The sequence below is a fragment of the Brienomyrus brachyistius genome, chromosome 20 (genome assembly GCF_023856365.1).
Source record: "Brienomyrus brachyistius isolate T26 chromosome 20, BBRACH_0.4, whole genome shotgun sequence".
Lineage (NCBI taxonomy): Eukaryota > Metazoa > Chordata > Actinopteri > Osteoglossiformes > Mormyridae > Brienomyrus > Brienomyrus brachyistius.
In genome coordinates this window covers 8779839-8793020 of record NC_064552.1, presented here as the reverse complement: position 1 = coordinate 8793020, position 13182 = coordinate 8779839, and the positions used below count along the sequence as shown (strand labels likewise).

The following is a 13182-nucleotide window of genomic DNA, read 5'->3' as shown; positions in this document are numbered from 1 at the left end:
CGGTGAAACGGCAGGATAGGGCTGGGGGGGGGGGCGGGGGGGGGGGGCGGATCTCCATGACTTGCTCCCATAAAGAGCCGTTGTGTTTTGTGACATCATCGGACTCACTGAAGTAATTTAATTACAGAGCATATGCCATTGACTTATAGCTGGAAACTGCTGATGCAGCAAAAAGCAGGAGGGGGATTGTCATGAGAGCCGGGGCATGTGACATCTGCGGTCTTATTTGCCTTTTTTAATTATAATCCTATGGAGTCCACAGTCCAGGGCAAATAGGCCTGACTTTTCAGATCATTCCATTCACAGACGCTGCTTTCTATGTACGTGTGGTGGGTCGCATCATATGCATGGTCTAGCCATTTATTTTCCCTGCAAGTTTAACACAAGAATGTCTTATTTTTACAGAAATGTATCATAAGCAATTTCAGTTCACATTGTTTATGGGTCTGCTGCTCTTGCAGGGTTTTCCTACGACGGTGATTTGGGTGAAACAGTCACATCATTACAGTGTTTATGAAGAAACTGGGAAGATATTTAATTGGGTGTAAATTTCTTTTAAGCCTGAATTACAATGGAGGTTTTCACACATCTCCGTCGTCCGTGTTCTACATTCTTTACTCGTGAAAAAACGACTGAATTCAAATGCCAGATATTTCTTTTAAATTTAGACGTTTTACATTTTCTGCTAAGAGAGGCTTTAAAATGGCAATAACGTCAGACACACAGCTCTGTGCGGTTGCCGCAATGTTTTACATGGATGTTTAATGGCTTCTGTGATCTCCCAGTAAGAGGGAATGGATTCAAAATCGCCATTCATCCTCAAGTGAATTCTATATTTATACTAAAAGCAAATAAAACGCAGTGCCTTCTGAAAAGTCAGAGTTGTTGCTACTCTGGTAGGAAAGTCCAGACTCTGTTAAAAGACGCAAGGTTGTATTAACTATTGGACATCATTGTATTTCATTTTACGTCGCTACATTTTTTAACGCAAAATAAAAGATGAAAAACGTTACAGCTGTGTGCCTCATGGTGCCGTGTGCTGTTCTTTCACGTAAATGTGATCTACTCCCTTCAGTTATCTCTGCACTGTTGACTTTTCCCACATTGTATTTTCGGAGTGTCTTTCTCTTCAGCGTTCTTCCTCTGACTGGCAGATTCTCTTCTTCGGCTACATCTGACGTGTCACATGTTTCCAAGTCGGATGTCGGGCCAATGTAACGTTCGGCCGGACAACGTTCGCTCGGGCAGCGTGGAAACTCGGCCCGCCGTCGCTATTTCCGCCGCGGATGGCTTGGAAACAAGACTTTCCAAGGAGGCTATTTTCTCCACCGCATGCACAGATGCGGAACGTGACCAGTGTACGTTTGTCCAGCGTCAGACCGCTGCTATATTTAGATAAGAGACATTCGGATAACTGGCATTTCCGGCTATTTTGGCTCCCGTTTCATGCTAGCATCCTTCCCTCAGCCGGAGGACTTCTCCATCACCTGTGCATCCATGCTACCTCGCGACCTCAGACCAGTGTCTCAGCTACCTTAGCTGATACATAATGCTAATTACTGTAGCATTCAATGCAACTACTATGTAGCTATGACTTGGCAAATGGTTATGTATTTATGGGCTGGTTTATTAATCCAAATAAAAGGAAAAACACCTTACACCGTAGCTAAATCTCATAAACTGCTTGCTAAGTGTGACGCAAGATAACATTTTCTGCACTCATTATTTAAACATTCTTTACCCCTTAAGTACACCCCTGTGGTCAGGGGACACCAAGGAAACAGAGGATGCTTAAATCACGTATAGCCAATAATACCATTATCTATCTTTCAATTTGGTAATGCTGGAAACGGAGACAATAGTCCTATAGATTCAAGATCAAGAGATCTTTGTCAGCCCCTAAATACACATATATGCAGTCAGGATGAAATATCTCCTTGAATCCCAAACAGAGTGACGAGCATTATAATCCATGTCAGGCAGGACACTGTGAACTACAACGGGGTTTGTAAACTACAATTTCAACCATTTCAATTAAAAGGACCTGGATTTCAGTAGAGCGCCGAGTTGTTGCTGTGTGCTGATTGGTCACCGTCCTCCAATTGTGCATGTGTCACTAACGTGAAACAGCTGGATGGGTTTTTCAATCAAGGAAACAAACCAGTAAAAGCACGAGATGAGCCGAACAATTTAGCCGAGCACAGGGTCCTTTCAGTTTTAAAGTAGTTTGCATAACCTGAAGTACCTCAGTGTCCCTCCTGATATGGATTACATTGTCACCCCAATCCCAAGGTGGTACATTCACATTCATTACACATTCACTCAACAATATTTTACATACTAACATGTACATATTGACTGGACAATATATTTCACGTACCACATATTGTACAGACATAAAGTGCAGAAAAAGGCACACAAAGACGACAAAAAAAAATGTGTATAATTAAATGTAACGTCCTGAGACATTGTTGAAGTGTTGACTCTGAGCTTGTAGTCTGTCCCATTGGGTTATAGACTGGACTGAGCAGAAAGGCAGCAGTCTGGCAGGGTAAAGCTAAGCTAATTTTCTTGTGCTGTCCACCTTTGAAAGACTGATATCCTAGATCACGCCCCCCCTTTTAAGTACACAAAGGGGTTATCTGTAAGTACGGAAGTTGTTGGGATTTTATCACGTTGCTAGATATCCCGGATTAATGAAAACGGAAACCGAGTGGTTTAGATTAAAGGACCTTTGTAGTTTACGAAAGCTAAAGGGGTTTAGTCATGACCAGCTGCATTTGTAATACTGTGAGCTTAGATAAGCAGCCCCATGGCCTAAAGTCCACGCCTTTCCCAGATATTTAATTTAATTTTTAGTGTGTTTCGGTCTCCCTTTACACAGGCATTGGCCCAGTGTCTGAAATCGACCAAAAGATTGATAGCCACAGCACAATTGATATGACGGCACAAAAGGAAGTGATGCATTGTGCAATTGTATCCGGTTTGTTTGGAACAACCTCTTCTGTTTCGAGTGCCCTAATGTCAGGTAAAATCAAACTTAATTTCATCATCTTATTTTTGGTCGCGCTTATAGCAGAACAGGACCACTTGAGTCCTTCCAAGCCATCATAAAGGTAACATGGGTACACGGTGTTAAGGGGGGGGTGGTATGCCTTGTCTGTAGGTCATAAGGCAAAGACGCGGTGACTGTGCCTGGGCGATATGGCGGCTTCTGGCTTTGATATGCTTCCCAAACCCGTCGTGATATTCCAACATGTAACTCAAGCCTGCTGTCCTCAAGGATCCAAGGATTTCAAAAACAAAGGAGCGTATTGAAGAATATCTGGCCAAAGGGGATGTAATGAACTTCAATTGAAAGCGTCCTCCACAGATGAGAGTAGAGGCTACATTGGCTTGCGTCTGAGCTGCCCAGCAGTGTATTCGACTCTCATTTCACTAGTGTAATCTTTTTAATTATTTTCCAGCCTGACTTTAACAGCTCGAACGAGCTCGTCAGAGAATTAGTTATTGCGCCATATAATAAAATGACCCCTTTGCTTTAATCTCTAACACAATCTTATTTGATTTTTATACCTTCTGGAAAAGGGGCTCTATTACCAGTGGATAGAAGTATGTGATAAAGTTAAATCATGCATTCGAACGTCTCGTTCGAAAAGAAGTACTAAAAGAACCGCAGGATCATAAACATTAAATCCTTCTTACTAATACTGCCATCCCACAACACACTCAGTGTCAGAGACAGAAAAACGTCTTAACATTTCATAGCTGGACTCTAGTGTGGACATTCTGGTAAAAAAAAAAAAGCACTATTTTTTTTCTAAGTTTCAGGGGTAATTCAGATGTCTTAGTAAATCTTTGGTGCTGTAGTTTCAAGCTCCTTCAAATATTGACTTTAATTAAATCCCACTCATTTTGATCAATGCTAGAACCTTAGTATCTTCTATGTATGTCCTCATTTCTGGGTTTCCGTTTCCGTGTCTATATTGCGAGACAGTGGAAAACAGCGGCAATCATCACCCAGCCAACGCCGCAGTCTCGTGGCTGCATCGCATCAGCAGTTGATCTCTAAGAGGTCTCACCTATCCAGCTAATCAGAGACGTCAGGTCACTTCTGGGTTTTGTGAGCGAAAACAGGTCTGGAGGTGCTGTATCGTTTATGATGTTTATGGTCTAAGCGTGGAAAATCAAAGCACTGACATGGGGGCATGTATCACCAAAAGGGCAATTCGAAGTTGGGCAGGTCCATTGTGTTGGGTGCCTGCATTAGAGACCTTTAAAATGGAGACTTCTAGAATCCTCCATGACTGGACAATAAAGTAATATCTGTGATTTATACCCAGGTATGTTGTAGACTCTTTAATCATTGTTCTCCTCTGTGAAGACAACTGCCCACTTGCAGGGTCTAAGCTAGGCTACGCTTTCCTTCTTTTAATGATGTGATCACTGTCCATCTCTTATTAAGTTCATACTTTGGACTGGAGTCAACTCCTTTCACGGCCCCTGGGAATAAATGCTTATTAAATCACACCTGTTGCACACTGACCATCGAACGAACCTGGAGGCAATTACAGACAGACCGGGTAAACATATGGGGGAGAAATGTCACCGACTGCAGACACATTACAGTGTTTGACTGGGGGGTGGAAATAAAAAAAAACAAAAAAAAACTAAAGTTCTGTCTAGACAGCTTTGTTTTGGAAAGTGCTGGTTTTGTGATTAATTGAGCCTCTGTGAAACGAAATGGGTATCGGAATAGTGGTTTTCGGACATCGGTAACGGTGAAAGCTACCACCTGCAAAGAAATTTAAGCTTTTTTGCATATGACCTTAACTGTAATCATAATCCATATTCCTGCTTTGGTGGGTTTGTTTTGAGTGACCGCTCTCTAAAAATGAAACAGGCCGGTACACCGAAGTGGTAGCATGCGCTAAACTTACTTGCCATGACTGCAGGTCATGAGAACCCCAGTGAACCAGCTGCATGCGTCAGCTGTCCTGATATGCAGACAGTCTCCTGAGATCACCGCACTTAACTACCGGCCTCGCTGCTGTTCACTGCGGTCGGCAGACATCTTGAAATGAAAAAAGGCCATCGTCATACAAAAGGAACACTTTCGGCTGCTATCATTTCATACACGAGAAAACGATCTCGAGGTCAACCGTGAATATTTTCACCTGTTTTAATCCACGATGCCCCCATTTCAGCCGCAATGAATAGATCATTTGCATGGCCCAGACCTTGGAATTGCTTACTCTGGCAGTGAGAGGGTGGTGCGTCAATTTTCTAACAGCTTTTAATGGTCTCGAGTGGGAATACGTCGGAATCGTCAGAGACATAAACATTCGCAGGAATGCGAAGTGTTTCTCACGGTGAGAGCGCGACGGAGGTTACTGCATGACGGTGTGAGCGGACGGCCAGGCGTTTTATTTATTATGAAAGGAACTAATGTTGTACTTAACTTAATAGTTCTGTCATTTTAAAGCCTGATGAGTAAATGCATGGCTCAGTAGGTGACTGTGTGTGAGCCCTGTGTCTCCTGGGAAGGATCCCAGGTTCAACACGACCCGGTGCAGGATAAAGTGGCCACAAGAGATGGACAGACAGATGTATAAATACACTTTAATAAATAACAAGTTTGAGTAACAGCAGTGCCCTGTGATGGGTTAGCCGGTTTCAGAAAATGGATGGATGGAACAACTGCAGTTATTGTAGCAGTCACCAAATGCATTTTTTTTTTTTTTTACAAAATTATCATTATATCTCACTCCTTGTTGCTATAACTTCATTAGTTACAACCAAATTCAGATACTGCTTCTGCGGTTATACAAATCTAACACCGTCAACTTTTTTTTTATTTTTACAAAACCTTCCATCAAATCTGTAAAACCTTTTGTTCATATTTCCTTTTTAAAGCCAGATTGCTATAAGGCGTAATTATATTCATGCCGGTAAAAACCATGCAAACCTTCTCTTGCGTTTGTTTGACTTTATGCATGAGTTACCTGACATTAACGCGGCAATAAAACCTCGTGGAAAGATGCCTACGCCCAGAGGGCCTGAAACGTATGGGAAGCCTAAAAATACCCGAGAGGTGGAAACGCCTTTGGTCGTGCTGTCTTTAACATAGAATCGGTGTGCCGTGCGTGCCTGCGTGTGTTTGATGACAAACCTTGAACTTGACGGCCCACAAGGGTTGTTCTGTACCCCCTTCTACTACAAAAGTGCATTGTGACGGATCCCCCAGCAGGCGGCGCTGTTCTTGAAGCTTTGCAGTAAATGTACAATGCAACACAAAAGTAGTAGCAGTTTTTGTTGCTAAACTAGTCGTTTTTTTCCCCCAGTCTAATTAGCAGAAACGAACGTTATGTGGCAGTAGGTGAAGTTCTTTAAAGTAAAGGAGTTTTTCACCAAAGTACACGTCGTAGGCCTACTTCCTTCGCGGGACAGCACAACTTCAGGATTTAGAAATGAAACTAGTTTCCTTCAGTACAATCCTGAAGTTGTTCGCTTTACAGTCATTCACAGTTCAAAACTTTCAGTGCAACTCTTTTAGGATTAAACGTTTATGGTACTGGTGACTGAAGATTCTGGTAATGGAATAAATGCGAGTTTTTCAGGTTTAAAGTTTGTCCGAAATATCAATGCCAAACCGTTTTTTATATTATTTATCTTACATTATGTAATAACTATAATATGCATTGGCATACGTTTTCTAGCACAAAAATACACGCTCACAAGCCTGCAGCCCGTCCGACTGTGAGCCTTGCCTTCCTCGGACTCTGTGATTAGTCAGGGGGATGTCGTCATGAGCCCTTTTTTTTCACCGCCGACTTTTCCCCCTGTCCTAAATGGACGGGGCCGTCCCGGTTTATGCACAGTTCAACAGAGGCCAAAAGATCTGAACTGCTTATGAGTATCGGTCAGTTTAGCGTGCGGGTGGCGTTTGGCATGCTCGGCGCTCCGGCTGCGGCGACGCATCGACTCGTTGTCCCATAAACTGCTGGTCCGGGGAGACGAGTAATTCAACCCCGTTTTTACACTAGTAAAAGAAAACCTTCAACTCCCGTTGCTTTACAGTGGCAGCTTGCAGTATAAATAAGGCTTCGTTATGGATTGTATTTATTTTACTATGTACTGTTTAATCAGCTTCATTTTTCTGGAATACAGGCACACTGCAAAATCCCATGGTAAGTTTTATTTCTCCGTTTTTTGACTGAGTTTATGCTTGCATACGTTCATTTTTACACGGAGGAATTTCAGGCTAGTGTAATGCCAAACAAGAGGAACTTTTACGTTGTTTCATAAGTTTTTGCATAGATTTTAGTCGGCAGCAGTGCAGACTGGGGACTTACTTGCTACTGTTAATACGTCCTGAATACACCTTCATTGGAGCTTTACTTTGGCAGGTGTCCAAATGATGGTGTGGGCTTTTAAAAAGTATTCCAGAATGTCCCATTTATTAAATAATCGACAAAAATAATTATTTGTCTTGCCTTCTGGATTACACTACATATATGTGCATAGATTCAACACCACTGATTCTTTCGTTTTCTTATACCCTATATTGTGTGATTCGTGCTGCATAAAAATAGAAGGCGTGCGTTTTAATAGGAATCTCGATTGCTATAAAAATATTTACTTTGCATGGAATGTTTGTTTCCTTCTAGTTTACAATGGATTAACTTTCTGAGTGACCGTGTTTCTTACTTCAATGTTTGTCCCATCAGACAATATCTCTGGAAAGTTAAGTGAATATGGTCTTACCGTGCCATTCAGTACAGACTCCCGGGGCCGCTATATTTCACACGTGGTCTCGGCAGCTGCTGGAAGCAAAGGCGGCGGTTCGCCTCATGGAACCAGACGGGTATCCCGCAGCGCCCCCGGGACCCTTTCTTTCACCTCAGGCGGACAGCACTTGTTTTTCAATGTCACGGTTTTCGGCAAGGAGCTGCACTTACGGCTGAAAGCCAACAGAAGACTCGTGGCTCCCGGTGCTTTTGTGGAGTGGCATGAAGACTTTGAGGAGACGGCTAAGGAGCGCATTCACGGGGACTGCGTCTTCACCGGGGATGTAAGCGACATGCCGGAGGCCTCGGTGGCTTTAAGCAACTGCGATGGACTGGTAAGTCGGCCTCCTTCACAGAGATACTTACCAATACACGTTTACCAAATTATTTATGAGTGAATAATAATAATAATAATAATAATAATAATAATAATAATAATAATAATAATAATAAACTGTTATTGCTGACCGCTCACTAAGGTGCGCTCGGGTCCTAAACTCCTAGTGTGGCTACTGACATATAGATAGATAGTTTTTGTGCTTGTTATATGCAAATGATAGTTTGAGGTCAATTACATGTAGTTGGCCATCAGTTGTGTGTCACCTGTTTTTGAATTTTGAGTCATTTGCATGCAGTCCTGTTATGGAGACCACATACCTGGCGCCTGTAACACTGATATTTTGCAATAATTACCACTGCATATTATTACGACAACGTCATTTTTTTGTTTCATTTGTTATGTATTGGTATTAATAGTCAGATACTGTTATTGGGTAGTATTAAAATGTTTTTATTTTAACATATGATGAATTTCCTTCTTCCATTAAAGTTATGCCTGCATTGTTTGAAATTGCATACCTATGCGAGTCAACTTATCGGACGCCACACAACGAAGCCTGATTATGAATATGAACGCTTTGGCTTCGTATAGGTCGATGGCCATTTGCTTCCATGTCTTTGCCAAATGAACAAACTCACCGCTTGTTCCCAAACTCGCATGTATGGAAATGCAATCAAGGTGCCTCTCAGCTCCTTCCCAAAAAGCAGGAAAAAACTCCCTCAATATGTCTTGGAGGAGTTCAGTGAAATGACTTTTAAATGTCAGCTGCTAGCATTTCTTTTGTTTATGCGATTATTCTATGAGACGACTATGTGTCAACTTCAAAGGAATGTAGGAATAACTTCCTATTTAATTAATTAGAATCACTGTGCATCGAGGTAAATATGTCAGTCAGTTAACAGTAAAAATAACATTTGCCGTCTCCCGCGTAAAAGACGACTCGGAGTTATTCTTAAGAAAGAAAGATCTGTTTGTAAAGTAAAGGCAAAGTAGAGGCATTTAGCGGAGGCCCTCGTCTGGCACGCTGACGTAGCTGCGCTTTTTCAAGGCTGCTTCAGACCCCCGTTCTCCGCCCCCTCTCCCGTAGACAAGCCCGGAGTGTTTTAGCTGGACACCTAGGCACACAATGAAATCATTCACCGGACGGACATTGATTAGCCTCCCAGGTAATTACAGTCAGCGGCGACAAGACTATAATATTCTCTGTACCGTGCCTGGATGTTTAGTGTTTGAAGGTTATGAAACGTTCTTTTCATTTTTGGGGACAAGCTTCGTGTTGTAGCTTTTATGAGCAGGATGGATTGTTATTTTTTAACCAGCTGGGGGGTTTTATGCCGCCGTTTACCTCTGTTCAGATTCTAAAATACACTTGCGTGATGAGCTGGATCGAGTATCAATGTTCTCTTGAGGTGGTTAACCTGGTTTTCGATCTGAATGTCAGTTTCCCGCAAAGATAATTAAATGACACCAACAAAAAGATATATCTTAATATGTCACTGCTCATAAAATGAAATATTTTTTTGAATGCATAATTTAATTAGATTAGGTGGCTCTAGAATTTTGTTTGAAACTTAACATTACAAGCTTGTTTTTTTCCACTTTATTGGAAATTATCATGCAACTGCTTCTCATAGAAGCAAATAAAAGGCAACTCCGGTTGCGTTACACTTACACTCTCACGGGAGGCGGATAAGAGTGACCCTGTGTTATATTATAGTCAGAGAAATCAGCGAATCCATTTCATGCCGGCTTTACACATCATCTGGAAATCTGACAGAAGGGGCGGGGGGTGGATGATAGCAGCTGTTGTAAATATGAAAGGACCGGTCGATGTCTTTGATTATTCTGTGTATTGTAGAGCGACAGAAATCCAGAGTCCCGTTTGGCTGCTCCTCGGTGCGTGAATGATGAATGACTGAGAATCTTCGTCTCCCACCCCCACCGTTTTCTGCGCTCTATAAATCCGCGCACTCCACTCATTACAAAACAGACACGGAGTGTGTCTGGCACCGTTCGAGCGGAAAAAAGATTATTGTCATTAATTCAGATATACGGGGTTATGAATCTCCCTCGGTTTCTCTGCATATTTACTGGCTTCTAAGGAGTTCTGATTCAGTCTGTTCGTCGGTCTACGGACTATAATGGTGAATGCACAGGCATGAATGCGGCTATCGATCTTGCCATGGCGCATTTCTGCTGAATCTTACCTACGTTTAGTCACCTGTGGTACGGCTTAATAACACACATTGGCATTTAGCTAATGTTTGCACCTGAGTGTGGGTATCAACCTGTTGATAAGCAACAAGCTCTAGTGATGACACAAAGTCTTGGGACGCTTACTCAATCCTGTAAAATTGTCGCTAATTTATTGGTCTCATAACAAAAGTTCATTGACAGGCAATGTCTAACATATCTGCACTTATTATCTGCACATTTTCTTTTTATTGTCATATTTTTTTTATTTTTTTTTTATTAATTGCAACTGCAGTAGTTTTTTCCCAGTGGGATGCACAACACAGATGTTTGGTGTTGCATGTTATTACAAAGGTGATACTCATTAAGAAGCTCTCAGTGAGACTGCTTCTTAATTAAATTTTTAACTCAGAACAACCCTTTTAGAACTATAATTTGGGTTTCAGTTTATTACCACCTGTAATGAATGTTTTACTTAAAACATCCTATCATACCTTTGCATCTTTATTATATATTAATAAGAAACAACATATTAAAATAACTAACATAATTGTGTAATCATATAGTTTGTTATTAATGTATATTAAAGCTGGTAAGGTATGTTAGAATGCTTCTTATGAATGCTTATGAATGTTCTATGAATGCATTATGAAGGTGCACTGAATGTCCTATGAATGCACTATGAAGGTGCACTGAATGTTCTATGAATGTTCTATGAATGCATTATGAAGGTGCACTGAATGTCCTATGAATGCACTATGAAGGTGCACTGAATGTTCTATGAATGTTCTATGAATGCATTATAAAGGCACTATGATGGTGCAGTTAATATAATGTGTTACCCAAACAGCATTACTTTATTCATGTTTACAATATATTATAAAACCAATAGAATTGCACTTTAAAGTTTATCCTGAACTAAGCAAATATCCCAAGACTTTCTGTGAGCACCGTGTATGAGGGCATCCAGGTAGGAAAGTGGAAATCAGTGGGTTTTGTCCCACATCTGCTTTTTTTGCATGTGAGCAGCATCGCCGGACATGAGGGTGAAGTGGCTTATGCAAAATTGCAGAGTTAAACCCAGTCACAGTCAATGTGCCTGACAGGCAGCATCAGTGTGTCGCTGCATTTATGTGAAATCGTGCATGTCTTTATATTATGAGGGTTTTCTCCTACTTTCCACTGCTTGCCTAATGAAACAGGAAGCCAGGTGGGTGTATAATGAGATACAGCAAAGCCTTCTGCCTTTTCAGATACACCATCCGTGGATTTGGTCGGAGTTTAGGTTGAACGAACACTGACATGATTTGGTTCTGTTGATTTTAAAAATATATATAGCATTTAATTACCGGAAAACGGATGTGAAACAACAACGGTGTTGAATGGAGACCAGGATGATTAAAGAAATAATGAATTAGAGTCTTTAGTAAAGGATTAGAGGATGTACGACTCCATAAAAGAGGAATTAGTAAGAGTTGGGCGTGCAGTTGGATAAATGTGCCGAAAATTCTGTTAGCTTAGCTTTTTTAGCATTAGGGAGTCTGGTTCGGTATCGTCTCACTGTGGTGAAATGCACTGCCAGTGTGGGACTGTGCCTCCACGTCTCTCCTCTCAACATTTATAGCCCCCCTCTCAACTGCATTCCCGAGTGATAAGGAGTCAGTCACTCACATAGGAGTCTGGGTTTGGCAGCCGCTTGATCATTGCAGCCCTGAGCGTTTCAGCCTACAGGTATGGATGCGGCTGGTATCCTTTGATTCTTTCCTGCGCATGAGATGCGGTCTCAGCAGTGGGCTGGCGGCCCGTCATGCCTAGACTCCAGATTCCCGTAACCCTGCGTACAACAAGCAGGTGTGGAGAATGAATGGATGAATGTGGACGATGAGATCAGGCCCCTCCAGGGTTCTGCACTAAAAGCTCATTCTGCACATGCAGTTTTTGCAAGAGTAGTGCTGCCTCGATTTAGGTTTGGCCTCGTTATAGCGTGCTGACTGCGCGGGAGGGCTGCCGCATGACATCAGCAGCCCCGCATGTGGGTAAAGCTCTCAGAGGGCAATGTAATGGGGGTGAAATGGTCACAGCAGTCTGGCCCAAAAGGATGGTTCTGTGTTCTGGATCCCCACTCCCTTGCTGGAGAACCAGAGATGGACACCCCCAATTAGCACCCATCGCTGTTCTCCTAAATTAGAAAACCCCTTCTGATCTTCTGTTGGCGACAGAAAGGATAATCATGCTATGCCGTGTGGGAGTGAATCATCGTTGACATTAAATGCTTCGAACCCTCAGGTGAAGTAATTAAGAAGAAATAGTTCCGCAGAATGTGATCAAAACCAAACATTCACTTAAGATATGTTTTTATATGCAATAAAAAGTGCAAGCATATGTTCCCGTTGGTCCCGTCGGACTTTGTCGCTCGATTATTGTTGGCAGAGTGTTCGTAGCACTGAAATGCAGACATGATGTAATCGGAGATGAATTCAGTTTAAGGAATAGCATACGTGACCTTGCACCATAGTTTATACCAGAACGGCTCAGTTATCCAGTTTCTGCAAGGCCGTAACTCAGGGCTATCTCGGATGGGTCCTCCCTGGATATGACTCCTAATTCCCTTTGAATTAAAATATGTATTGCATAAAATATATGCTTGTATTATAACATATATTATTACTGAAATAGCTATTCATGGTAGATCGGAGATAAGTAGCGACAACCAGCATAAAACCTTAACTATCGCCAAATATTAATCGTATGCCCATCAGAAATTGAAATTGCAGAAATTGTAATTATATAATAACTGTATTGCTGTTTTATCCTCAGCAGAGTACAGAAAAAAATGGGCATTTTGCTTAATATTGTTTA

General features: G+C 41.8%; 2 protein-coding genes across 3 annotated transcripts in view; one reads left to right on the top strand and one right to left on the bottom strand.

Moving 5' to 3' along the window:
* Positions 1–13182, bottom strand: part of LOC125716013 (inorganic pyrophosphatase-like) — a 156173-nt gene that overhangs the window by 86274 nt on the left and 56717 nt on the right. The gene's annotated exons all lie outside the window — the stretch shown is intronic.
* Positions 6749–13182, top strand: part of LOC125716009 (A disintegrin and metalloproteinase with thrombospondin motifs 14) — a 51583-nt gene continuing 45149 nt past the window's right edge. For both annotated transcript variants that reach the window (XM_048988216.1, XM_048988215.1), the window contains exons 1-2: positions 6749–7190; positions 7731–8125. In XM_048988216.1, the coding sequence (XP_048844173.1) occupies positions 7112–7190; positions 7731–8125 (474 nt within the window). In that variant the 5' untranslated portion in view covers positions 6749–7111. The remainder of the gene's footprint in view (positions 7191–7730; positions 8126–13182) is intronic.